The sequence below is a fragment of the Hippocampus bargibanti genome, linkage group LG06 (genome assembly GCF_051943395.1).
Source record: "Hippocampus bargibanti isolate YZ-2025 linkage group LG06, ASM5194339v1, whole genome shotgun sequence".
NCBI lineage: Eukaryota > Metazoa > Chordata > Actinopteri > Syngnathiformes > Syngnathidae > Hippocampus > Hippocampus bargibanti.
The window spans coordinates 3,736,544-3,762,957 of NC_142739.1; the positions used below are offsets into that span (position 1 = coordinate 3,736,544).

At 40.0% G+C, this 26,414-nt stretch overlaps 1 protein-coding gene across 2 annotated transcripts in view; it reads right to left on the reverse strand.

The window, feature by feature from the left end:
• The window catches only part of emc2 (ER membrane protein complex subunit 2), a 47,995-nt gene that overhangs the window by 14,908 nt on the left and 6,673 nt on the right, over positions 1-26,414 (reverse strand). For both annotated transcript variants that reach the window (XM_088998188.1, XM_088998190.1), the window contains exons 6-7: positions 21,969-22,054; positions 16,205-16,264 (exon numbers count right to left, since the gene is read on the reverse strand). In XM_088998188.1, the coding sequence (XP_088854314.1) occupies positions 16,205-16,264; positions 21,969-22,054 (146 nt within the window). The remainder of the gene's footprint in view (positions 1-16,204; positions 16,265-21,968; positions 22,055-26,414) is intronic.

Below are 26,414 nucleotides of genomic sequence, written 5' to 3' on the forward strand. Positions count from 1 at the left end.
CAACAACGGCAACCATGACCAAGGTCATCTTGACGCACAAGTGATTCATATGGATGTTCTAGTGACGCACCGACAAGAAAACATTGTGACAAGCTTCTAGAAATGTTGTGCAGATGTGGTCATAGTGTGCAAAATAAACAGAGCTTTACTCCTGCCTGTGGTCAACTACTTTCCTGAAGTGGCAAACAAAACCGCTCACACACAAATATGTAATTAGATGGTATCGATTTTCAGTGGCAGATTGCCGAATGTTGATTTCACAATACTTCTATCTACCTTGAAAAAGAAAAAAAAATATTGTATTTTTTGTGGACAAAGTAGGAACAGTGGCAAGAATAAAAGGACACACACATACGCACAAACACATGCATGCATGCACGCACGCGCCGACACACGTGCACACACATACACACACACACTCTCCAGGACTGAAATGGCATGATATGCTGGTGCAACACTTTGCCGGTGCCAACCATTGCCCATCCGCAGTGCACCTCCCATATTCTACGTTTTTCAACAGATAGTCTTGTACTTATGATGGATCATTGAAATATATTAACATAAAATAATTGTTCGACACTACAATGAATCAGAATCAGACATCGACCTTTAATAGTCCCACAATGGCTACATTTGCAATCTACAGAAGCAAAATTGAAAGGGAAGTCAAAGATAAAGTATTCTATGCACAAAAGAATATGTCAGGAGACTGAAATGTATAACTGTACAAAACAGTATCATAAAACAACTGTACATCGTGCAAAGTATAAAAATATAAAAAATATAAAAATCATATTTCATATATTTAAGACTATTGACTTGACAAAAGGTGGCTGTGCTATTTACAATGCATTTTTCTTTTTCATGTGTTTATGAAGAAGCCTGACAGCAGTCGGTAGGAATGAACGGCGGTATCTCTCCTTCTTGCAGTGCGAGTATAACAGTCTTTGGCTGAAGGACCTCCCTCATGCTGTCAGGGTGGGCAGGAGGGCGTGGGAGGGGCTGTCCATCATAGCTTTTAGTTTAACGAGCATCCGTCTATTACCCACCTCCTCCAGAGAGTCCAGGGAGCAGCCCAGGACACAACTCGCCCTTTTGACCAGGCGCTCTAGTCTTTTTCTATCCCGGGTGGTGATGCTGACAATGCATCTGCACTGTTTTACTCCCAGCCCAAACCATTTGTGATGACTATGGTTGTATTTATGAATGTCTGAATCTCCTTTGGAAATTACATGAGCAAAATATAAGTTATGTTGCGTTTCAAAGAATAATGGCCGCTCCCACTACTGTAATTTTCCATGCAAATGCATTGCAACGAATGTAGTGCTGAATATGTATTACATCACCACTCAACGAGGGCTGATGGGGGGGTGGCAACCAATTCAGGGTGGCCTCCGCCTAGTGTCCGAAGACATTTGGGATAGGCTCCAGCACCCCCGTGACCCTAATCAGTGGTACGGATAATGGATGGATGGATCGATGAAAATAGGTGGGTCCAGCACAAAACTGTTTGACACAAGAATATAGGTCTTGCAGTGGCGGTCCGTGCATTTCACACCTAGGCTGTCAGTGAAGTCCTGCTTAGTCCGACTTGTACAAATATCCCTCGTAATACCATCATTTATGACACAACGGCTGGAGATATCATTTACAAAAGCACACACACACGCAGTACTGGGCGTGGCATCACCTTAATCGTCTACAACACAGGCTATTTTCCGGAGCAATTACACATCAATAAATCTGCATCAGCAATTAGAACTTGTCACTATACGTGATACTGCAAACACTTAAAAATAAAAGGAAATTTAAAATCATTTGTCCACAAAGTTTTATGAAGTCCACCAAGAATATGCAATCTTTAACAAGATTTTACGCTAAATTACAAAATGTCAGTTTAATATAAGAAAAAACAACAAGACGTTCACAAAACGAACTATTATTTGAAAATAAAACTAAACAAATCTTTTTCATTTGTTCTTGAGAATAGGCCTACATGCGACAGCGACACAATCACATAAGTCTCTGAGTACTTCCACTACAATCACACAGCTGCGCCAATGCACATTATTTACACACTGCAGAAGAGCAAGATTTTTTATTTTTTATGTAGAATTGTCATTTGATTATTTACGATTGATTTAACATGAATGAAATAACATTTCAAAAACATGTTAAAAGTGAAAAAATAAGTAAAAATGTTTGCACTCACCAAAACGGTTGTCCTCCAAAACACTTATTTAAATACAAAATCCATTCTCCTTTCTTTCCTCAAGAAGACTTCAATGACTTTGTTGTGCAGTTTGTCTGTGCGTTTCAGTTCCAACAATAAATCCTTTTCTATCGACATGGAGGCCAGTGCTGAAACCCTTTCCCCGCCTGGGACAGGTTAGCTAGCTCGGGGGTCAGCCGGCCTCCGCTCACAAGGTCTAGCTTCTCCTGAAAGGTCCGTCTTGAGAATGGCCTTGCGAGTATATCTGCTACCAAATCTGAGTTGTCCTCTCCTTCAACCATTGTGGGTTAAAAAAGCGAGTAGATATACTTTGTTTTTCTGCTAAAGTTTCCGGGTCTGATCTGTTGTCAGCTTGGTTGATTTGCATAGCTCTGCCTCCGCTGAGGGCTGAGGTAAAGTGAGTATCCAATCACAGGACGCGTACGTCATGTTCAACGCGAGGCCATCTAGCTGGCCTTACTGTGCCAACTCGTGATCTGATTGGCTATCGCAACTGTATATCAACTACATGTGCCCGTTGATGTACAGCACACAGACGCCCTCCCTGTTGATTCTGAAGGTGTGGGTCAGATTTCATAAAGCCTGACGACACAAACTAGCTGAATTCTGATTGGATTAAAAACTCTGACCTAAAACTACAATACTGAAAGGAGCATAACCAAATGGATATAATATAACATCAAGAAAACAGTATGTAGAATAATTATATATTTAGAAAAAATACTTTTTTAATGAAATTGACTTTTATTATAATTATGATAATGATGTCTGATTATGTTAGGCCAGCAGAGAAGGCCTCGCTGGCCCTGACGGCCCACCACTGAGGTCTTGAATGTATTAATCAATCCCTATTTTAAAACCATATTTGTTCCCGGGCAGGAAATTCCCCACTCTTTTCATTTACAAATATTTTGATCTACGGATTATTCTTGAAGATAAAATAATTTATTTTTGTCTCAAAATGACCAAATACACGTTTTGCCACAAGTGTGAAGCGGAGATGGGGATGTAAGGACACAGGGATTAAGGGGACCATATCTGTGTGACTACAAGCTGGTTGGGCCAGCGACATGCGTGATGATAGGGAAGAAGATAGTAGTGGAACTATCAATCAGATAATCAATTCCAAAAAGATTTGGTTGATAATCATACACACTGCAAAACTTTTAGCCAACAGATTCCCCAAATTAAAAGCATCTGTCATTACATTAACAATACCAATATCAGTTTCGTGGTTCTCCGAGTTAACTGGTCCGTCGGCATTCTAAAACTAAAATGACAATTTTATTAAAACACAATTAAATTCAAAATCTGACCATTTCTCTCGAGAAGGAGGGAAAGTAAAACACATTACTTCTAAATTATGGTAGGAAATTATGATTTATTTGCATACCTAAACATCAGTGACGGACGTGTGGTGAGGTTAATGGCTGGTGATGCAACTGAACTCAACAGAGTAGCTTATTCAATATTTGATTGCCAACAGTTAACGTGTTTTGTTTAAAATGTCATGTCAGCATTCTTTATATACTGTATACAAACTGTAGCATAGAAAAAAATAATTAAAAACACTTTATTGTGTTACCTTTACTTATAAATGAAGTCCAAGTCTCTCTGTCTCAATGGAGATCACTGCGTGAAGAAAGTCGTCCTTGATCATTCCTGTTCCGACTGTATGTTTTCAGTCTTTTGTGCTGAGAATGACCGCTCCGTAGATGCTGTAGTAGCTGGAACAGTGAGCACGAGCTGGAGCAACTTTGTCGCTTCAGGAATAGTGTCAATGAGATCCTTCTTGGACAAAAAGCTGAGAAGCTGTCCAGGAGATTTACATTCATCCCTCACCGTTTGTGAGCTATACAGTCCGGTGTTGGTCTTCCTTTAATTATTATCTCCTGCTTCGAGTGAAAGGCCAATTTAGAAAATTATTTCAATTTAGATATATAATCCTCCATTCTGGAAATAAGGCCAAGCAACACGAAAAAATTACTGGATGTTTGCACTTTACTTGCTAACTGTTTACTGTAGCTTGCTATCACTAATTCTATTATTCTGCAGCCGAGGAGTCGCGAGGAGAATCTTTCCATATACTCTTTTTTTTTTTCGAGAGTGTTCGGAAAGAGTGGGCCGTCCCTCCCTTCTGGGTGTCTGTCACTCAGGATTGTTTTTACGGGTGAGTGCCACCGCTACCATGCAGCTATGTTTTGAGTGAATGTATTGTGGAATTCTTCTAGCCAAAAGAATTCTAACTACGGGTAATCTGCGCATCGTGAGATTCAGGGCAGGTGAATGTGGTAAAGTAGACCAATTCTAGCCGAGCTCTGTGGGTGTAGATTTACTACGCTAAACTCTAAGGCCCGTTTGGATCGATTTCCGGGCGTACTGCGTGATAGTCGGTTGTTAGACCCGGACCACGCACGAGGGCTGAAGAAAGATTAATTTATTAATCTGATACTAGTGCAGCGTGTTCTACCGGAAACAAATTCCTTGTGTGTTCTACATACTTGGCAATAAAGATGATTCTGATTCTGATTCGGACGAGTATGTGTTCTTTTTTTGTTTAATTGCAGTTGCAATAGATCGTGGATTACCGTAACATTAATGCATTCACCAACACTGGCGCGTTGTCAGCATTGCTAGCGATGCAGTACTACGGGGTTTCCCAGGGCAGCCCGTGGGGACAGAGAGGAGCCGTCTGTTCGTGATTTGTGTCTTATGTCCTTTGACTTTTATCTTGTGTCATTTGTCTTCCCTTTTTGTGTGTTTCATTGTGTGCTTTCGTGTATGTGCGTGCATTGTCTGAGCGTCACCAAAACAAAGGGGGGGGGCACCCAGAGAGAGCGGGCGAATAGGTAAATGAGCGGAAATAAAATGAATAAAGCGGTTGCATTAACATTCACAAACGTATTGTGCAAAAAACATTGTTCTTGCCGCATGTAATTCTGCCGCCCAGTTCTCTCTTCTTCACAGGACGACAGATTGCCTTGTCATTACAAGAGGACGGGGGTGCCGTGCAGACGACTATCCTGTCTCATCGGGAAATCTGTCCAACCATGCCAGCTCTGTTTTGTTTTTCCCATAGCCACTGAACAGATTTGATTCATATATACGATATACAGATTGAATTTGATGACAATAACAAATTGGATAAGGTTGAGTTGCAAACTTTGATGACTAAACTTTTTTTTTCATGATGCTTTTTATGCAGATGATGTGGACCGCAACAATTCGCAAACAGAGCTGGGATGGTGGTTGAGAAATTGTTCAATTCGCAGGACGAATTGATGAACTGTGAGATGCACAAGCCATTTGCATCCACCCGTCCTGAGATTTTCTAGGCGCAGACGCTGCTGAACCACAGTTTTAGCATTTTGATTCTGCATTTTGATTCTTGATGTTTTTGGAAACAAAATGTAATCTCTGTTTCAATTATCAAAGGAGATCTGACACGACAATCTGCGACGGCTGGTGTAATGCACCTGCACATCTAGAGTTTGGCACACCCAACTAATGATTTGGGATCAATGACAAAGCCCCTATTGACAATAGTTTTGATTTCCAAAGGTGTAGACATTCAGAATGCTGTTAAAATATTTAATAATAAATAATAATACATTTTATTTCAAGCGCCTTTCAAAACACCCAAGGACACTTTACAATAAAAACAATAAAACAAAGCACATAACAATAAAACCATAAGTAAAATGATACATAATAAAATAGCAGATAGAACTATACATTGAAAGCAATTTTAAACAAGTGGGTTTTGAGGTGAGCCTTGAAAATAGGGAGGGAGTCAATATTGCGGATGTTGGGTGGAAGAGAATTCCAGAGTTTGGGAGCAGAGCGGCTGAAAGCTCTGCAACCCATCGTGGTGAGACGAGCAGAGGGCACATAGAGGTGAAGGGAGGATGAAGATCTGAGGGACCGAGAGGGAACAGAGATTTGAAGCAGGTCAGAAAGATAGGGAGGGGCAAGGTTATGGATGGCTTTGAATGTAAACAGAAGTACAGTAAAGTCTCGTTATATCGATATCGGTTATATCGATAGTACCGCTTATTACGATACTATTTTCATTTCCCTTGCACATTTCTAGTCTTTTTATGTATAATTAGTACCGTTTAGTACGATACCCGGTTATTACGATAATCCGGTTATTACGGTGCTCCTTTTCATCCCCCGCCGGCCATTTTTGTTGTTTATATCGATATATCCGTCGCGCCATTGGTCAACTTGGTCACGTGTCTTGTTACGTGAGCCGCCATCGGTCGCGCCATTGGTCGACTTGGTCACATGAGCCGCCATCGGTCGCGCTATTGGTCGACTTGGCCGTGTGACTTTGTCACGTGACACGCCATCGGTCGCGCCATTGGTCAACTTGGTCACGTGTCTTGGTTACGTGTCACGCCATCAGTCGCGCCATTGGTCGACTTGGTCAGGTGACTTGGTTACGTGCCCAGCACCCGTGTAGCAGAGCCATTTTCATTTTCAGACGCTAGCTCATGTGTAGCAGACGAGATTGAAGTGTTTGTGTTAAAGGGTAAAAATGGGAAGCAGAAGAAGATTGATGACTTTTTTAAATTGTATACATAATACAGTAAGATGTAAGCGTTGCAGTTTTCCTGTTGTGTTATGTACATGCCCACTGTACTGTATATGAATGCAATCGTTTTTTGCAACAATGTTTCTTGTTTTGTCTGCTGAAGCGCGATGATTTTGAAAATTATTAACATTCCATACTGTGTATTAAAGGACAGCCGATGTCACTTTTTATTCAAATGCAAATAAAAATGACTTCACGCCAAGACGTCTTGCATTGCTTGTGAATCCAAACAATGGCTTCAGATTCGGATAATATGCTTTCTTGTTACACATCCAGTTATGAATATGTTTCAAATACACTGTAGTTCTGAAGATTGAAGCATACATGTTTACAATCATTAAAGAATTATATGTTCCATTTAGAGGCAACATTGGGGGAACATCTCTGACCCAAAAAAAGGGAGCTAATGGCCAGCTCCATTTCTTATATGGCGCTTGGCTGCCCTCTTTTGGCGGCTTTTGTTTAATGCAGTTCGGCGCAGGATCGGATATATCGATAGTCCCGGTTATATCGATAATTTTTCGGACTCCCTTGAATATCGATATAACGAGACTTTACTGTATTTTGAATTTGATACGATGTTTAACAGGTAGCCAGTGGAGTTGCTGGAGGACAGGGGTGATGTGGTGAAAAGAGGGGGTTCTAGTGATGATCCGGGCTGAAGAATTTTGGACGAGTTGGAGTTTATGGAGAAATTTCTGGTTGATACCGAAGAGAAGTGCGTTGCAATAATCGATACGGGAGGTGACGAGACTGTGGATAAGGATAGCAGTGGTGTGAGGGGTGAGCGAGGGACGGAGACAGTTAATATTACGGAGGTGGAAATAAGCAGACCGAGTTATGTTATTTATATGGGACTGAAAAGATAGTGAGCTATCGAGGAAGACACCCAGGCTCTTGACCTGAGGGGAGGGGGACACGGTTGAACTGTCAATGGTGAGAGAGAAACTGTTAGTTTTGTGGAGGGTGGATTTGGTACCGACAAGGAGAAGTTCGGTTCTGTCACTGTTAAGCTTGAGAAAGTTATGGAAAAGCCAGGATTTAATTTCTGAGAGATAAAGTGAGAGGGATGAATTAGCGAGCAACGAATTGTTACAATTAGGCTTGATCGTACGAAAAATATTCAACGTTGGAGATGCGATGGCGGAAATCCAACGTTTACTAAGACAGTCGCAAATGCTAATTTATCTTCTGGCTGCCTTTGCGTACAGTGATGACATTTATCAGTTCAAAAGTAGTTTATAGTTACGACTAAAAGGCAGGGTAACCTGTTGAGATTAATTTGATTATGAATTATTATTATTATGAATTGAATGCAGCGCACATTAAAGTAATTGACTGCGGTGCACATTAAAGGAATTTCTCGCCGTTCAGGTTGGTAAGATTGAAATTGGCAAATAAGTTGAGTGGGCACCGATGTCAGTCAGAGATTCAGGCGGAATCAAATATTATATTGTATAGGGTCTCCACGCTAAACAGTTTCTTTCAGAAATGGGAGAAGGAGATTCTTCAGGAGAACTCCTGGTGCATCCGTGCCAGGGTGACCGGAGATGAAGCTGGGCTGCGCGGATGGATATCCTATGCAGAAGCAAAACTGACTGTCAACAGGTGCCCTTCAACTGAATGACAAAAGGCGAGTACGGTGACCATTTACACAGATTGCCCTAATATTCCTGACCATGTCAACTTGTGCGAAAGAATTGTGGAAGGCTGTCCACCCAAGCAATGTGGCGACATGCCAAAATTTGGCCTGCAAAATGTTGGAACAATGATTGACAAATGGTTTTATACAAATTGATAATCTGTGCAATGTCAATGATGGATCGTGTTCCACGCAAACACATTGGCAAATTGAGACTTTTGATGTCTCAACAGGGGGGAGTGACGATAGCTCAGATCATCATTGCCAAAATTTTCACTTTTGGTAATGAGTAATGTTGGGTGCAACGTCATTCCCCAAGAAAGTTGTGCCCTCCAGAAATGCAGACTCATGAACCACTAACATATACTAACCAACTAACATCTAACAATGACTTACTGCCAGTTCTGTGAGAATGCATTGCAGAGCCTAAACGATGAGACAGACTTTGATAGGGAAAGAAACGGCAAGAAAGTGTGATGTGTAAAATGAAACCATCCTTTCGACATGTGACCTGGCACAAGTCTTCTTTTGTCTTCCACAGGACGGAGCTGCGGTCTGAAGGGAATGACGTGGACCACACCAACGTGGGATAGACCGGTTGCGGAGCTGCTAGCCGTCTTCGCAGCCACAAGCTTCATCTGGATTCGCGAGGACATCGTTCGTCAAGAAGATTCCCGATGCACGTCACTGGAGCCGCATCGACAGATCACACACCTTTTCCCAGTCACCAGCTCATTTGTATCACACCCTGGGGCCTGCTTGCGACAAATGCTACAAACAATTTCGTTCCTCCTCGTCGTCCTGGTAATCACCATCCAGGATGCCATGAAGATTTGACTGTTGTAGCGAATGACATGACTAATTTGAGATTGTTTCCATTGTGATTGTTCTATTTTGTGATTTTCTTTTCTCTTTCTTCTTTCTGTTCACCTCCACCAATGTTAGATATGTTCGTCAGGGGGGACATGTTGGGGTAATTCGCTATACAAACATCTTTAAACATCGCTTTTTAATCTTTGTTTACGTTTTGGACTTCCTGATACGTCATATCCTGCCTTCCTTTACATGATGTCGCATCTACATTACGTCACATCCTATCGCGTCACACATTGTGTGCCGTATAAATGCTCTCCCATTGGAGTTCGTCTCTCTCTCTCCTCTCCATGCCTCCTCCTTGGCCGACACTGCGATGTCTCCGCTCTCTTCTTCTTCAAGATTAAACCAACTTTCTGTTCAACACCTGGCTTCCTGATGATTTAACCATCCTCTGCCATCAACGCCCGTAGAAGCAATGAATCAGGGATGAACGATCAAAATAAACCTGTTTATATATAGATAGCTTGAAAAAGTATTCATACCCCTTGAACGTTCCCACATTTTGTCACATTCTGACGACAAAGAAAAATGTTATCGTGTCAAGGACCAAATGAGCGACTTGGACAGTCTAAGACTTTCCACTTTTGCGATATGAAGTCCTTTGGACAACTGAACTTCCTATCACAAAACACAACTAGATGGCAGACATGGCGCAATTACACGTACGGTGGGTACTGTGCTCTACTACAGGAGTAGGCCTAATTATTTTTTGCAGATTTACAAGGATATGCAGGACAAAATATTTCAATAATATTACAATTTTCAATTTTGAGCGCATTTATTTTTGTGAAAGCATTTCCAAAATGAGATTCTGCCTATATGTTGGTTTCTTTTTCAGTTTTTTTTCCTTTTTGCTGTCCTTGAAACACAGTTTATATTTGAGAGCTTTTTCGTTGGGAAAAAATAATTAAATGTCGTTTTATTGTTTTATCAAACCCTTTCGTTTTGGATGTGAGGAGTGGATCGTTGATAAATACATAGAAATATGTAAAAAAAAACACAAGAAACATGTTAAACATGTAACCTATTTTCCAGATAAGCCCATATTTGGTCAAAAATTTGAATAGCCGCGTTGTCTCGCCTAAGAAAACCTTTATGTGCTAAGGAAATGTGTCTTACACCCCCCCCCAAAAAAATTCTGAAATATGATGGCCCTACACGTTTGCAGACCAAGAATGAAACGTTAAATCTAATTAGTTGAGGGAAATTCATCTGATCATTATTATCCCTATTGCATTCTTCTTTCGTGATCGCGTTATTCTGAGATGGCTTTGGAATCCCATTCAAATAAACTCACTGTAAAATGGCATGCCACAAAGGACAGGATTCTCAAAACAACAACTAGTCAGAGAGGTTCAAGTTTCCTCGCTGGCTTTTGTCAAAGTGCGTTTGAGCAAGGTATCTTCACCACCACAAAAGCGACGTAGCACTTTTTTTTTCTCAGTGACTGTCATCCATGGGCGGTATGCAAAACAGTATACAGTGGTACCTCGGTTCTCGACCATAATTCGTTCCAGGACCCTGTTCGAAAAGCGATTTTTTCGAACACCGAAACCATCCGTTTGCTCCTGTCACTTGCGAGTTGACAGCGGGTGGCTGCCTCTCCCGGCCGTTCTCCACCTGCTGTCAATTCTCTAATCACGGACATGGGGCATTTATACGGTTCGCGATTACCTCGCCAATGTGAGATGATTGACTCACCTCGCCACCGTACCTGGACTCTTCCTTCGATGCGCGAGTGTATCCGGTCCGAGGTATTTTCCCCGCGTCCCGTAAATTTATGTCATCTTCCGGGATTGCGTAATTTTGCACCCTCGTGTGCCATTTGCTTTTTGGCGTAGTAAGCGGGTCAGATCACCCCCTGCCTTCTTACTCGCTGTGTTTTATTTGTGAATAAACATCCTGCTTGGTTCGTCCGTGTCTGTTTTGGGATCCCAAACATTCCACTACGTTCCGACGAGTCAGCTGCCATCACTCTCGCTCGGAACGTGACAGCTACGGATGACTTGGCTACAGGATGTTCTTTTCTCTTCAAATATCTATCCAATGACACTTGCTCTCACCCCCACAGTCACATCACTAGATTTCACAGCCTCCTTATTCTTTAATATCGTACTGATCGTAGATTTTGCCATGCTGTATTCCCTCACCAGATCAGACACTCGCACACCTCCTTCATATTTTGCAATTATTTCTTTCTTAAATGCAATAGTTGTAGGCACTACTTTTCTTTTGTCACTTTAAGCAGCACTTACTTTCTTTGGAGGCATGATTAGGGGCTAAAACTTTTCGTACACCTATATTAAACGCTAGAGCAAAACACAGCACGTCCGCTAGCGACAACAGTTGGTCACAGAGAGAGCGATACACCCGTGCGCCGCTCAGCCCCTGTTCGAACGGCGAAGCAAGAATACCTCGAATATTTTGTTCGAACACCGATTTGTTCGAACTGTGAGGCGTTCGAGAACCGAGGTACCATTGTATTTGAACTTAGCCATTTCCCCTCTAAGGACACATTTAGCGTAAAAAAAGGGAAAAATATATTGTGACAAACCAAGATGTTCATGATATACATTATAGTGTAAAATAAGTTATTGGGTATAGCACCCATTTTCAACTGCCACAACAGCTATTTAAAGTCATAGAAACTGGCTGAAAGATTAACTGCATAGAAGGGGAAAGGAAGGTGGGAACAGAGAATGAAAGAAATAAACTGGGGGTGGGGTCTTTCACAAAAAAGGAGATCAGAGGGCTCAAAAAGTTGGGGGCTGCTTACAATTACCACTTCCTCCCCATAAAGACTTTCAGATGTGCTTGTGCAGTGGCTCTGGCTTCCAAGATAGTCTGTTCCATTAGACCCAACAAGAATCTTGTAACAGGGCCAGACTCTTACCCCTTTTCATTTCTCTCCAAGTCATGTCACCCCACCATCACCAAGCTACTTATGCACGACTGCTCTGAACCATACGTCAATAGCCACAACATGAACAATAAAAAGTTTACATTTTTTGGAAGCTAACACACTTGGAAATACTGCCAAAATAATCACGAATCCAATTCATTCTGAAAAGTTGGAAAAATGAGTTCACTAATATCTATTCATGTCCAGCATATGAAAATTCAAAAATAAGATTCCACATACATCATCAAATCTTCGAAATGTGTTGCATTCAATTCATAATGGATAAAAAAACAAAATACTTTTCACTCACTTTTTGTTTGAACACTTCAACATTGAAACTAGCTTTGGATGCTTTTACGTTCAGGGGCATTTGCCAAGAAGAGTTTCTCTCTTCTCCGTGCATCTCCATTAGCTTTGTTTTTGGTATTGTATTTTATTTATTTATTTTTTCACCTGAGGAAAAGTATGTGCCACCACATTATCCTGAGAATTTCACAGCAAGTTTTCTCAATTGCTCGCCACTTTCTCCCCCCCGTCTAGGGGGAAAAGTGATGGTCAAGCCATACTCTCCAGAATAGGAGAAGGGTTAATCAGGAGTTTTCACCCTTACAATAAAGAAAACAAAGAAAAATGAACTGACACATTTGGTAAGGGATGTGAGTGAAATTAGAAGTGTTTGGATAAATCACAAGATAATCTGCTCATCCCTGAATTGCCTTTGGCTGCCACAGCAATAAAGCCTCCCCTATAAAAGCCGGAAATCCTCAATAAGTACTTGCTGCACATTCCTTCTGACGCTGCCTTCATTCATACCAGAACAACCAAGACATCAATGTGCCAGTGTGTGCAAGCACACGCACAGTCAAACTTATGAAGACTTATTTCAAATGACGACTTCTCTAGCTTGAAGAAATGATCAAATGCAGAGAGAAATTGTCATCAGAAACTTTTTTGACAAGGGAGGGAGAAAAATACAGAAAAAACAACAAACAACAAATGAAGACTTCAACATATCAGAAGTAATGTGTTGCACTACCTACTGTATGTCTTTTAAAAAAGAGGGAAAAAAGGTGTCAGACTGAAAAAAGCAAGCTTTGTTAATTTTACATGTCTGGTTTGATTGGTCGTAATTCTTCCGGGTTGGGTGAACGCTGGCATGTCTGGAATTTGGAATTTGTTATGCTGCTATCACCATGAGTTATTTCACCAATTAAAAAGACGAGTTAGACTCTTGTGAAAGTGGCCACGCGGACTCATATGTTTTTGAGTCATGAGCAGATCTTCACTTGTGCTACAACTTCCTCGTCTATCAGTTTTGTTAATCAGTCCATAAAAGTATGTCCCAAAACCTCTGTGACTCATCTCCTCTTGGCAAAACCCAACATGGCCTTGACTTTTTTTTTTTCTGATGGTCGGTTTTCAACTTTATACTGTGGCCTGTATAGTTCTTCTCTCAAACTCTCCTTAAAACAGTGAAGTGATACCTCCACCCCTGCCCTGTGGAGATGGGGAATGATGTCATTGACTATTGTCTTTGGATGTTTCTTCATAGCAATCACAATGTTTCTGTCATTGAATGCTGTTGATAGCCTTGGCCGAACTGCTCGCTGTCGGTTGCTCAGTACAAGAGTACTTAATTTTTCGGGACATTCCAAAAAATGTATTGGCTATGGCCAATGTTTGTACAGCTCTGATCAATTTTCCTTTTTCTCAGATTCAAAATGTATTGCCTTTCTCCCATAGACAGCTCACTGGTCTAAATGTAGCCTTACCAGCGAATGCAGTTGTCATAAGTGAGGTCCAAAGTCAAAAACAAGAACTTTCTTGTTTAACTCATCTTAAGCTAGCCTGTTTTCTCGAATTGAGAGAGGCGGTGCTTGACATTTTCGACTATTTAGGTTCATTTTTGAAGGCCGACATAATATTGGGTTCTCTAGCTATATAATAGAACCCAATCAAAAGAAATCTTTAACACCCTTCTTTCATTGGGGAAAAATACATAAACCTTTTACCATTCTTTAGGGAAAAACATTCGAACATTGAAAAGTTTTTTCTTCATTTTCAATAAAAAAAATTGAGAAAAATATTTTTGTGAAAGGTGCTTGGTGGTTGCCCTTTCTCAGCAGCACGTGTGTGCCTGCACTAATTTTAATAGGGATGAATGTTGCCGTCATTTGATCGTAGCCGTTGGGAAGCCCCGGGGAGCTTGTGTTTTTGCACCTGACATGGGCAACATATTTCACAGACCAATTTTGTTCAGCTGAAATGTCAATGCTGTTGTAAAGTCTGCAGCTGGATGGACGGGTGACTTGTGGAGCCGACGATAAGAAGAAATAATCCACAGAGCAGAGCGCTGATGGGAATGTGGAACTGGGATTCATCCCTTGGAATTGAAGCCAATTTACATGGGACAGTAGATGTGAGACAATCACTTTTTAAGTCAATTGACGCCACCACTTCTCATTTGGTTTCAAGCTAAGCTTGTTTCATATGTGTGCACATTTTTATTATGATGTCTCTGATACACTGGTGATAGGAGACTTCCATTCTCTCCTCTTTCATCCATAACTGATTCAAACTAAAGTGCATGCAGGAAAAGTAGTTAAGATTTCATGAACACCCGTGTCTTACGTTTTGTGTTATTTTGTTAATTAATTTACACTTATTTTTAAGTAATTGTTCTTTGGTGCTTTATGACAGCTGAAGATGTTATTAGAGTGCTAAATAAAAAAAATGATGGTTGCATAGCTACCCGCGGCAGCTCAACTTTCTCCCTGCATTTCAGAATCAGAATTAGAAACCCTTTATTTGTCCCACAATGGGAAAATGTGCAGTCCACAGCGGTAATTTGAAAGGGGATGGGGTGGGGGTGTAAGGATAGAGAAGAAGATATAAGCATAGCAAAATAAAAATGACAACTGTATACTGTAAATGTTTCAAAACATTCAGTGTCTTTCACGACATGTTTGCACTGTGGTTGAGAGGAAAGAAATGTCAGGTGTGCTGTATGTCATAGCATATTTGACAATAAAGTTGTCTTGACTTTTTGCATTTGTGATACCTCAAATTTCTAAACAATGCTTTCTGACAAAGTATAATCCATCCATCCGTTTTCTCATCTGCTTATCCTCACACATCTTTCCCATGCATATTGTTCAAACATTTAAGAGCAGCAGTAGCTTATTTCCAATACAAAATAAACGACTCAGATGGGCAGCGATGCTGTATTCAGCATTTTAAGTGAAGCAACAGCATCGAAGACGCAAAAGTGGCAAAAGTGAGCTTGAAATGTGAATCACCAAAAGGAATTCTCCACAGTCGCCGTGTTTTAAGAAACATACATTTTGATTTTTCAAGCAACCCAATTGTCAATAGAGAAAAGGTTTAGGCACAGCCGCAATCCTGCCCCTAAACACATTGTTTCTTTTCGAGTGGTCGGCAGCTCTACTAGTGGTTCTGTTCGGAGAACATTTTGTGTGTTCCTCAAAGGATTTCGATTGTTTTTCTAAACTCACAAATGCCCTGAGAATTCAACGTGCAAGCAAGGTCGGACTGGAGCTGCTCCGTCCAGTTTTGTGATGTCTCACCCTCACAGAGCGCATAATGTACTTTTGATGACGTATGGGTTGAATGTGGTCACAATACAGACGTGTTGAATGACGGGTTGAATTAGATTTATATTCATATCCAAAAGTGGCCCACATCAGATACAAGATCCAAAAATTCTAAACTGTAATGCTCACAATGCATGGATAAGAAGAAACCTGATACTTCTCACAGCTCTTCTGAGAGCTTACACAGACGTTCTCACATAATGGTAAAGTGGGGCAGTGTCGCCCAAAACAACCATATGGGCTCATGTGATAATAGTTTGTATTGGCTTTTCAATTGAATTACAAGTACTCGTGCATATCAATCATCCAATTTGCAGTAAAATACAAATGTACTTACTCATGTTCATTTATGTAAAGTTCTGACAATTCATGCCATGCTTCTTGATCACCAACAAACCTGCGACACAAAAAAACAGTTCGCAGAGGAGTAAACATTTTTTACCATTGCTTTTAAATTCCTAGTTTTTAAGTGCTGGTCGTGACAACAAACACAATTATAGAGTCATTCAACATTTTATGAACATCCCATATTTCAAACAGTGTTATTCTACTATACAACAAATGTAGATTATTATTCAGGGATGAGAATGACATTACATATATATATATATATACACAGTAAAGTCTCGTTATATCGATAGTACTGCTTATTACGATACTATTTCTATGAACGCAAGGAGAAAATTTACATGCCGCAGGATCGGATATATCGATAGTCCGGTTATATCGATATTTTTTCCGACTCCCGAGAATATCGATATAATGAGACTTTACTGCATAAATATACATACAGTAAAGTCTCAGTATATATATATATATATATATATATATATATATATATATATATATATATACATATATACATATATATATATATATATATATCATATATATATATATATATATATATATATATATATATATATATATATATATATATATATATATATATATATATACATATACTGACTTTACTGTATACATTTAGACCAGTAAAGTCTCGTTATATCGATATTGGTTATATCGATAGTACCGCTTATAACGATACTATTTCCATGAACGCAAGGAGAAAATTACATGCGCGCAGGATCGGATATATCGATAGTCCCGGTTATATCTATATTTTTTCGGACTCCCGAGAATATCGATATAACGAGACTTTATACACATATACAGTAAAGTCTCGTTATATCGATATTCAAGGGAGTCCGAAAAAATATCGATATAACCGGGACTATCGATATATCCGACCCTGTTTGCATGTAATTTTCTCTGTGCGTGCATAGAAATAGTATCGATATAACACACTACATACACACTTTTCGCCTTACACACTCAGGGAACCAATTAAGTTTGTGTGTGTATATATATATATATATATATATATATATATATATATATATATGTGTGTGTGTGTGTGTATTCCCAGATGGAGTGTGTAAAGCTAAAACTGTGTATGCCAAAAATGATTTTCCCATAGGAAACCATTAAAATTTCAACTAAATAAGCCTTAAAACTACACACAATATACCTTATTCTATGTATAATAAATGTGCTATTGTATTGTAATGAAAGAAATACACTGCAATGTATAATAAAGTCACTTTATTTACATTTGTAAAGGTCGTTGATGGCTCTTAATTGACACCTGTTGCTTTCTGACTTGTAAGGTCCTCCTCCTCACCCTCAGATGATGACTCCTGAATGACTTGCTTCTGCTTGTCCTCTTGAAGGCAAATCAAATCCTCTGTGTTGAGGACCTCATTATGGTATGCAACAAGCTCCTCGATGTCATCTGCATCCACTTCGAGTCACATGTTCTGTCCAATGGAAACAATGTAGCCCAAAACAACAGAGTAATGAGGATCAAATCCTTCAAAGTCCCTCTCAAGGATGCATGTGGGACACAAATTCTTCCATGCTGCTTTCAAGGGCCGATACTACTAGTAAGACTTTAGCTCGCTGAAGAAGCATCTTGGATAAGAAGCGAAACATCCGACACCTTCAAAAAAGTACAGATGACGGCTGAAGAAACCTTTTCATCAATAGTGGACTTAGCATATCCGCTAAGCCGCTAAATCAGACAAACACACACCTCGGACGTGTTTCTCATTGATCTCCTTCTTCTCCTCGACTGTCATTTTGTTTTGTGTCTTCTTTGGCTGAACACGAGCCTGTGGTGGGGTCTTTTTCGGTTCCATAACAGCAAAAGTATCTGTTATGAATCCTTGAAGATCGACGTGTGCATTCAGAGAAAGGGGGTGTGGAAAGGTAGGCTGGCTGGGGCGCTGTTCGGTCGTGTGCTTTGGTGTACTTCTGCCGAAGATTACTCCGCCAGCCGTGGTGGGGCGGCATTCCTTGTGTATCCCGAAAAGTAGTGCTTATGCCAAGGTTTAATTTTCATAAATTTAACGTTCGTAAACCGAAAATTTCGTAAGGCAAGGTGTTCGTAAACTGAGGCCCCACTGTATATATTAACGTGATTTCAAAAAAAATGTCAGAATGTATAATTTGAAATAACTGTGATGATACTCACCATTTGTATGAATGGTTTTCTGTTCCTCATGATTGGTAAAAATCATGCCAAACTATCGGAATAAAAGTCAACTTGTCGGGCGCATCCGCAAGGTTATTTCTAGCTAGCCTGCACACTGCTTATTAGCTTGCACGCTTGCTTTCTGCTGCCTCTCGCAGAAGTATATTGTTGCTAACGTTAGCATGGGGCTTGTTATAGTGCCACTGACATTCAACTATTTCATCGATGGTATTGTTTCATTGCAAATAAGAATCTATCAAATTAGAACCTGTTCTCTACACAGAAGCGAATCCTTCAGTCCATTCAACCTGATTTTTTTACTCGTCCGCTTATTCAAAAGGGGTTGTTTACTTATTTCGACATCAACGGCATCTAAGTCAGGATCATCCAATCAAAATGGCCAACACAAGCCGAAACAGGAAATGAACAGCTAAAAAGTGAGAACATCTGAGTTACGACCGGATTCTGTTCCGACAAAACCGTCGTAAGTCAAACGGCCGTAAATCGAAAAGCATTCAAAATGGCTGATGCGTGGATCACGTGATCATAACTACTGACAAGCTGGCATCTCCTATACGACAGGATAGTATACGATGTCAATCTGTTGTTTTTAAGCAACATTTTCTATTGAATACTATGATATACCAAAATGTTGACAGTTCACTTATAAATCTTATAACTCTTAGTGTAATCTTAATCATTTTATATTTCGTATTATCGATCTTTATTAGTGTGTCGGCGCACAGGCTTTTTTTCTACTGACACAAATCCGCAAGGCTTCCCACGCATGCGAGCTGTCAAAAAAAAAACAGCTGTCCAAAAATCGCTCTCCCTGCTAACGGAGAAGTCAGAAGAGGTCACCTGTCTCAAAGAGGCAGCGGCGCCGACCGTGAGCCCGACGCGGCATTTGCGTCACGGCGATCCCACCCACTCCACCTCGGCGGACACCCTCCGTCCCCCTGATTGCTGTGCTGTCATGCTTGGAGAAAATTGTCGTCCGCGTTTGTTACGAAACAGTAATTTTATATTGTCATTTTGTGCAATGCTGCTCCGGCATATAAACATCCTACTTGCCCGATATTGTCACGTTTGGATTGACAGCTAGGCCTCCCCGCTTCCTTCTTCAGGACAGCGGGTACGAAAACGGGACGCTTTCAACTTGTATTTGTACTTTGTATTACCCTGGAATTTGTCTTCAGTGCTCGGCCCAACCACACACATCCCGTAATCCTTTTGGGATTGTTCCGCTTCTGAACCACCGTGTGCGAGTTGCTTCTCGCCATTGTCGGGGTTCCCAGTCCAACGAAAACAAGCCTATCGCAAAAGTCAAATCCAATCTTAGCCTGTCACAGCGACCCCTACTTCTGAGCTATGAAACGGCAACAGCAACCACCAAAGTAGTTTACACATGCGCAGTAGTACAGAAAGTATTTGTTCTTGTTAGCACATGGTTAGAAATTTCATGAGCAGTTCCAGACACAGCACAAACGTTGCATTCCTTGGTATAAAACGGTTACAAAACAGACCTTTGAAGACCAAGGTTCTTCACAAGGAGTTTACAAATTAAATCTTTAAAGGACAACCAACGTCACTTTTTTGTTTCCTAACTTCATCAGAAAAACGTTTTATAGCATCTAAAATACCCAAAACACGAAGTATATTTTTATTCAAATGCAAAACACTAATAAAAATGACTTAGTGTCCAAAATCTGCAAAAAATTGAGCTGTGAATTGGGCATTTTCAGAAAGTCCCGCCCCCAGTTCGTGACGTCACGCCAAGACATATTGCATTGCTGGGGAATCAAAACAATGGCTTCAGATTCGGAGAATATGCTTTCTTGTTACACATCTAGTTATGAATATGATTCAAATAGTTCTGAAGAGGAAAGCATACATGTTTGCAATTGATGAAAGAATTTATTCCTTGCCATTTTGAGGCAACATTGGGGGGCGACCAAGCTCCGTGTGAGGAATTAATCAGCCCGTTTCCACAGACTGATAAATTCCTTACATGGAGCTTGGTGGCCCTCTTCTGGCTCTTTTTGGTGAAACATGACGTTTTCAGACCAAACAAGTACAGCAAAATATATTGACGTGATGGAAGGACTGCTACAATGTGTCCTTTTTTCGGTCAGGGGCGTTCCTTCAGTGACGTCACATACGGACTTGTCAGCAACTCAAAAACTATATTAGTATTAGTAGAATATTCAGCGCCTCAGTCTTAAAACATAAAATATAGCTATAAGCGGTGGAATCTTTGTAAAATTCGCTCAGTCATTTGAAGCCATTTTACAAACTATGGACACAACTTGTCCGGAGACGTCGTTGTCCTTTAACACTTGAAAACAGGATAAAAGTAACAAATATGGAAGATGGAGGAAGCACAGTAAAAGACATTATGCATGTAATAGATGTATGTGAGTAAAAGTTCATGGTGATTTTAAAATTTCTCAAATTCTTTCCGTTTTTTTTTTCTTTCTAGTAACAGTATGCTCATATATCAAGCAGATTCTTTACTTACAGACAGTGTAGGTGTTCAATTAGCTGACATGTTTCGGCGACTACTTCCGCCTTCGAAACATGTCAGCTAATTGAACACCTACACTGTCTGTAAGTAAAGAATCTGCTTAATATTAGATATCAAGTAGACAGGATGAACTTAGTACAATGAGTATGCTCATACTTATGCACTATTGGAATTAAAATAAAGAGTTCACTTAAACATTTGTTGTGTGCATTGGTGTTTACATTTAAGATAACATTTGCTATCATGAAAAGTCCCGTGTTGTGTGAAAAAATATGGGTGCATCTTGAAGAGTTTATTTTAAATAACACTGTCAAGTATTAAGGAATCCATAATAAATAAAATACCATAATAAACCATAATAAACTCCGCCTTATAATAGCAAACTTAATTTAAGTCATGATGAAATGTTAGAGAGATCATAAAAGGGATCATACATTGTTTTTATTGGTTCAAAAGTCATAACGACCTTCAGAGATAAACCATTAAAACAATATGGGAAGGGACAAAAAAATTAGTTTGGCACTCTTAATTTAAATGTACATAACAACTATAAATGCACACATATTTCCAACTGTACATGATAAACAATAAAAAAAATGCACATAAAACCCAGATACTGCATTTCTAAATCTCAATATATCGACAGACTGATATGGAAAGGTGTTAAAAGTGGTTGTGATGGGTTAGAGCACAGGTGTCAAAGTCAAGGCCCAGGGGCCAAATCCAGCCCGCCACATTATTTGTTTCGGCCCGCAAAAGCAAATCAAACTTCTGAAATTCCATGATGCTTGCTAAAATCCGAACCAAAATTTCATATTTTTGGATGTAAACCACAATATCAGTCATTATTCTTGACTTCAGATTTGAAAACTAGTTATTCATTAATTTGTTGTGCGATGTATATATAATATGTGGAGGGGATTAAACATTCTAATGGCTTCCCCAAATTCATAACGGCCTACGAGAGGAAACCATAACTACAATGTGGCCCGCAGCAAAAAAAAATGACTTTGACACCCCTGGGTTAGAGAGACTTACTGCTCCAAATACTCATTGAGCTCCCGGATGGCTTCGAGGCTCTTTCCCTGGGCCTTCAAAATAGAAATCTTGCGTTTTCTTGCTGCCTGAAGGGTAGAACATAAATAAGATTTAGCTCAGTGTTTGTCTCAGAGAATGTAACTGTGATGTATTTTGTGTGTTCCGAATACATGTATATTTGCACAACAACATATAGTATCTGTCTCAAAACGGCCAATTGAGTGAATCATAACAACAGTCATGAAGACAAACGGGAATAGCCGAAACAACAGAGTACCGTTTTAAAAGCTATTTATTCCAATAATTGAGTCTTAAAATGAAGAAGCCAACCAAAACATTAGAGGAGATACTGGAAGCGGCAGTATCCAATAAATGAGCTCACAGGCTAAGATAGTGGTGAGTCATCACAAAACCATTTGGGAGGAAAATGGCGCACTATCCTAAACCCAAATGCCTGCCTTCCTACTGGCACATCATGCATTTATAACTTTGCCTGTCTAATTTACATCAGTTGAAAAATGATTTCCGCTTCGTTTTCTTGTTTAATTGACTTTTAGGTGGATAAAATTCTCATCAATCTAAATTATTACTTCCACTGCTCTGACTTTCCACCATTTTGGTCGTGAGTGAAAAAAAAAAATGATAATAAGCTACTGTTCCATTCAAAGCCATGCCCGGCCACAGCTTTATTTATGGACTGCCACTTGATTGAGTGGCACTTTCTCTGCTTCACTCATTGCCAAAGGCATTGGGAGCGATGTGTGAGCCATGTCAGGGATCCACTTATTAAGCGAGAAGACATAACCCACAAGGGCATCGCAGTTCCAACCCGATTTCAGTTTTCACTGTTTGTACAAGCCTCACTTTCAATAAAGTTGGATGGTGTTTGAAAAATGAAAACATAATATAAATATGTTCAAACTCTTTTTCAATGGACATTAAAGGACAACCGACGTCACTTTTTTGTTTTTAACTGACATCAGAAAAACGTTTTATAGCATCTAAAATACCCAAAACACGCAGTATGATATTTTAGTGAAATGCAAAACACCAATAAAAATGACTCAAAGTGTCCAAAATCTGCAAAAAAAATTGAGCTGCGAATTGGACATTTTCAAAGTCCCGCCCCCAGTTCGTGACGTCACGCCAAGACGTCTAGCATTGCTAGTGAATCAGAACAATTGCTTCAGATTCGGAGAATATGCTTTCTTGTTACACATCCAGTTATGAATATGATTCAAATAGTTCTGAAGAGGAAAGCATACATGTTTGCAATCGATTAAAGAATTTATTTGTGCCATTTTGAGGCAACATTGGGGGTAAATCTCACAAAATGGCGACCTCCATTTACACAGGCTGATAAATTCCTTATATGGCTCTTGGACGCCCTCTTCTGGCCTTCTAGCGGCTTTTGGGTGCAACACGAGGTCCCCAGACCAAACAGGTACAGCAAAATACATTGACGTGATGGAAGGACCGCTATAATGCGTCTTTTTTAAGGTCCTTTAGTGACGTCACGTACGGACGGACTCGTCACCAACTCAAAAACAAGACTTCCGGTCTTCAAGTATTCAGCGCGACTCTTAAAACGTAAAATATAGCTATATGCGGTGGAATCTTTGTAAAATATGCTTAGTAGAAGTCATTTAAAGCCATTTTACAAATTATGGACACAACTTGTCCGGAGACGTCGGTTGTCCTTTAAATTGAATACACTGCAACACAAGGTAGGTCAAATCGACATATCGGACTAGTTTATTTTTGTAAATATTTACTGAATGCTCAGGTAGGGATATCACTGTATCATCGACTTTCAACATCTAATAAGCATTAGGGAATTAATGTCAGTGTTTATTGAATTGTTCTAGGTGTAATTTGTAACCAGTTTTGTTAGAGATATTATTTTGTTGCTCAAGAGTCGGGGGTGGGTGGCTCTGTTGTCAGATTACGCATCTCATAATGTGCAACATATTTTCAGTATGAGACAGGACTCTGAACTGCGGGCAAACACCTCGACTAAGTACTTGACCGCTTTCAATGCAAAGACAAGCTGTTCAAAAATGTAAATGTGACTTGGCATTGACTTGCTGAAGTACGCTGGTACGTTCCTGAAAAAGAAGTTGCTCGGAACGCATCATATGTTGTTTTAAAATATTTTGTAATTAATGGTGCCTTCACACATGTGAAAGTTGCCAATGCCACGGGCACTAACACAGCCCAATGAAATGATTACAAATATTGGAGAATTCAAAATGTGATTTGGTCCATCCTCGACTGTGGGTTTTTGGCATTAAATACATGGAATACAGGAAATAAGCAATGGCATTGACACTTATTCAATGGTAATTTTAAACAATACATATTCAAGAGGGTGACACTTCCAAAAAAATGCAAATAAATGGTGACACCAATGGCACCAATTTGGTGGATATGTCTGTGTAAGATTTAAAATAGAATGGGGGATTCCTTTGTCAGAGTGAATTTGATTTGGTTAATGCTAAACAAAAAAAAATTGCATTGGCTTCAATTAAAAGTCAACTCAGCTAGAGAGCTGTTTGATAGGTGTGTTTTCTCCCACATAATTTTCACATGTCAAAATTCTCTGTGAACCAAAGTCACTTGGAAGTGTCACACCTGTCACAAACTTGTTTGCCTCTCTCAACTCGTTGAGCAGACATTTTTAGGAGTATCTTCTGGTTTGCCTCGCCCTCCAAATGACCTAATAAACCGCAACTACTACCACTACTGCTCACCCACTGCCTGCAAGGGAGCTGAGTGCAGGGGGGAGGAGGAAGAAGTGTAAGTGCATGTGTGTGTATGTGTGCGTGTACGTGTGTGTGTGTGTGTGTGTGCGCGCGCGGCCGGGGAAATTTTATTGTCACTAACTACAGGCCTCCTGAATGTAGAAAAAAAATAATAATAACAATAAAAATAACAATAATAACGATAACAATAACGTTCACTTTTGTACAGATGACGGCTGAAGAAACCTTCTCATCGATGGACCACTCCTGTACGACTGAGAGCTTACACAGACCGATAACAATAACAATAACAATAACAATAACAATAACAACAACAACAACAACAATAACAATAACGATAAATGATGGCATCCAGTGTGCCTTTTACACCGGAAAATACAGTACTATTTTACCCTGCATTTCTCCACCTAAATCCCAACCACCCCCCCAGCAAAATCCCTCATTTCAGTACCAACGTCAAGGTATTTCATGAAACTACGGTATCAAAGTAAAAATGTTGTTTCTGTTGTTACGCTAGCGGTGTTCAGTGAAAATCAATACAACGGAGGAGATTTTAAAAATGTCTTGGTAAAAAGAAACAAAAAACCTTGGGCAATTTTTGTTGATTCAACTATTTTGGTTAATGGGTACCACATCTACTTCACAGCATGTAATTACAATAGCTCACTTTCCAATCTCTGCTTTGCATGCTGGCATTCATTGCAAGTCTTCCTTGTGGTTACCAATTTTCCATCATTCCTTAGGCTCATCATCAGCTGACTCGTGAACCTGCAGAAGAAATTGCTTCCAATAGCCCCTGCCCCAAGCTGGTTTACTAAATGACATGAGTGTTCCGATCAGGGTTTTTAGCTGTGAATACTGATAGACTGAGTGTGATTGGCTATACTGATCATTTTTGGTTTAACTTAAAATTTTAAGGCTACAATTAAAGAGCTGTTGCATTGTTTAGAACAAAACAATCATAGTGGACTATATGGCAGTCCAGCATTTCCCTGGTTAGCCCGTCTGCGTCATGGTGCAGAGGTGTTGTCTTCAATTCTGGCCTTCCTTTATGGAGTTTGCACATTCCCCAATGTATGCGTGTTTTTTTTTTACTCATTGGGTTCCGCCTACATTCTAATAACATGCATGGCAGGTTAATGGAACACTTAAAATTGCCCTCAGTTGTGAATGTGAGCATGGATGGTTGTTCGCCTCTGTGCGCCTTGTAATTGCACTCTGGTTCAACGCTCAACTCTGCTCCATGAAATAGAAATCACACCAGCTTGAAACACTTTATCGGAGAACCAGATTCACTGTTCACAAATATATGTACACCACTCAACTTTCTTTCTACAAGAACAGTATCTCTCAAGCAAAAGCGAAATCACAATATGACTCTGGACTCATTGACTCAAATACTGGAAATACTCAGGCTCTCTTTTCTCTTTATAACAGAATGATTCAACCCCGTTTCTCTCCCCCCACACTTCCATTCCTCTGACACCTGCAATTCTCTCTTATTCTTTTCTGAAAAAGTCAACAAAATCCACCAACATCTTGGATCCTCTGTACCCCCCCTCCCCCAACCTTCCTGCCCCCTCTCATCTCTTATCTTGTTTTGATCTCCCTCATCCCTGTACAATCTCGAAGCTCATAACTAAATAAGAGAATTATTCCTGTCAATTAGATCCCGTCCCAC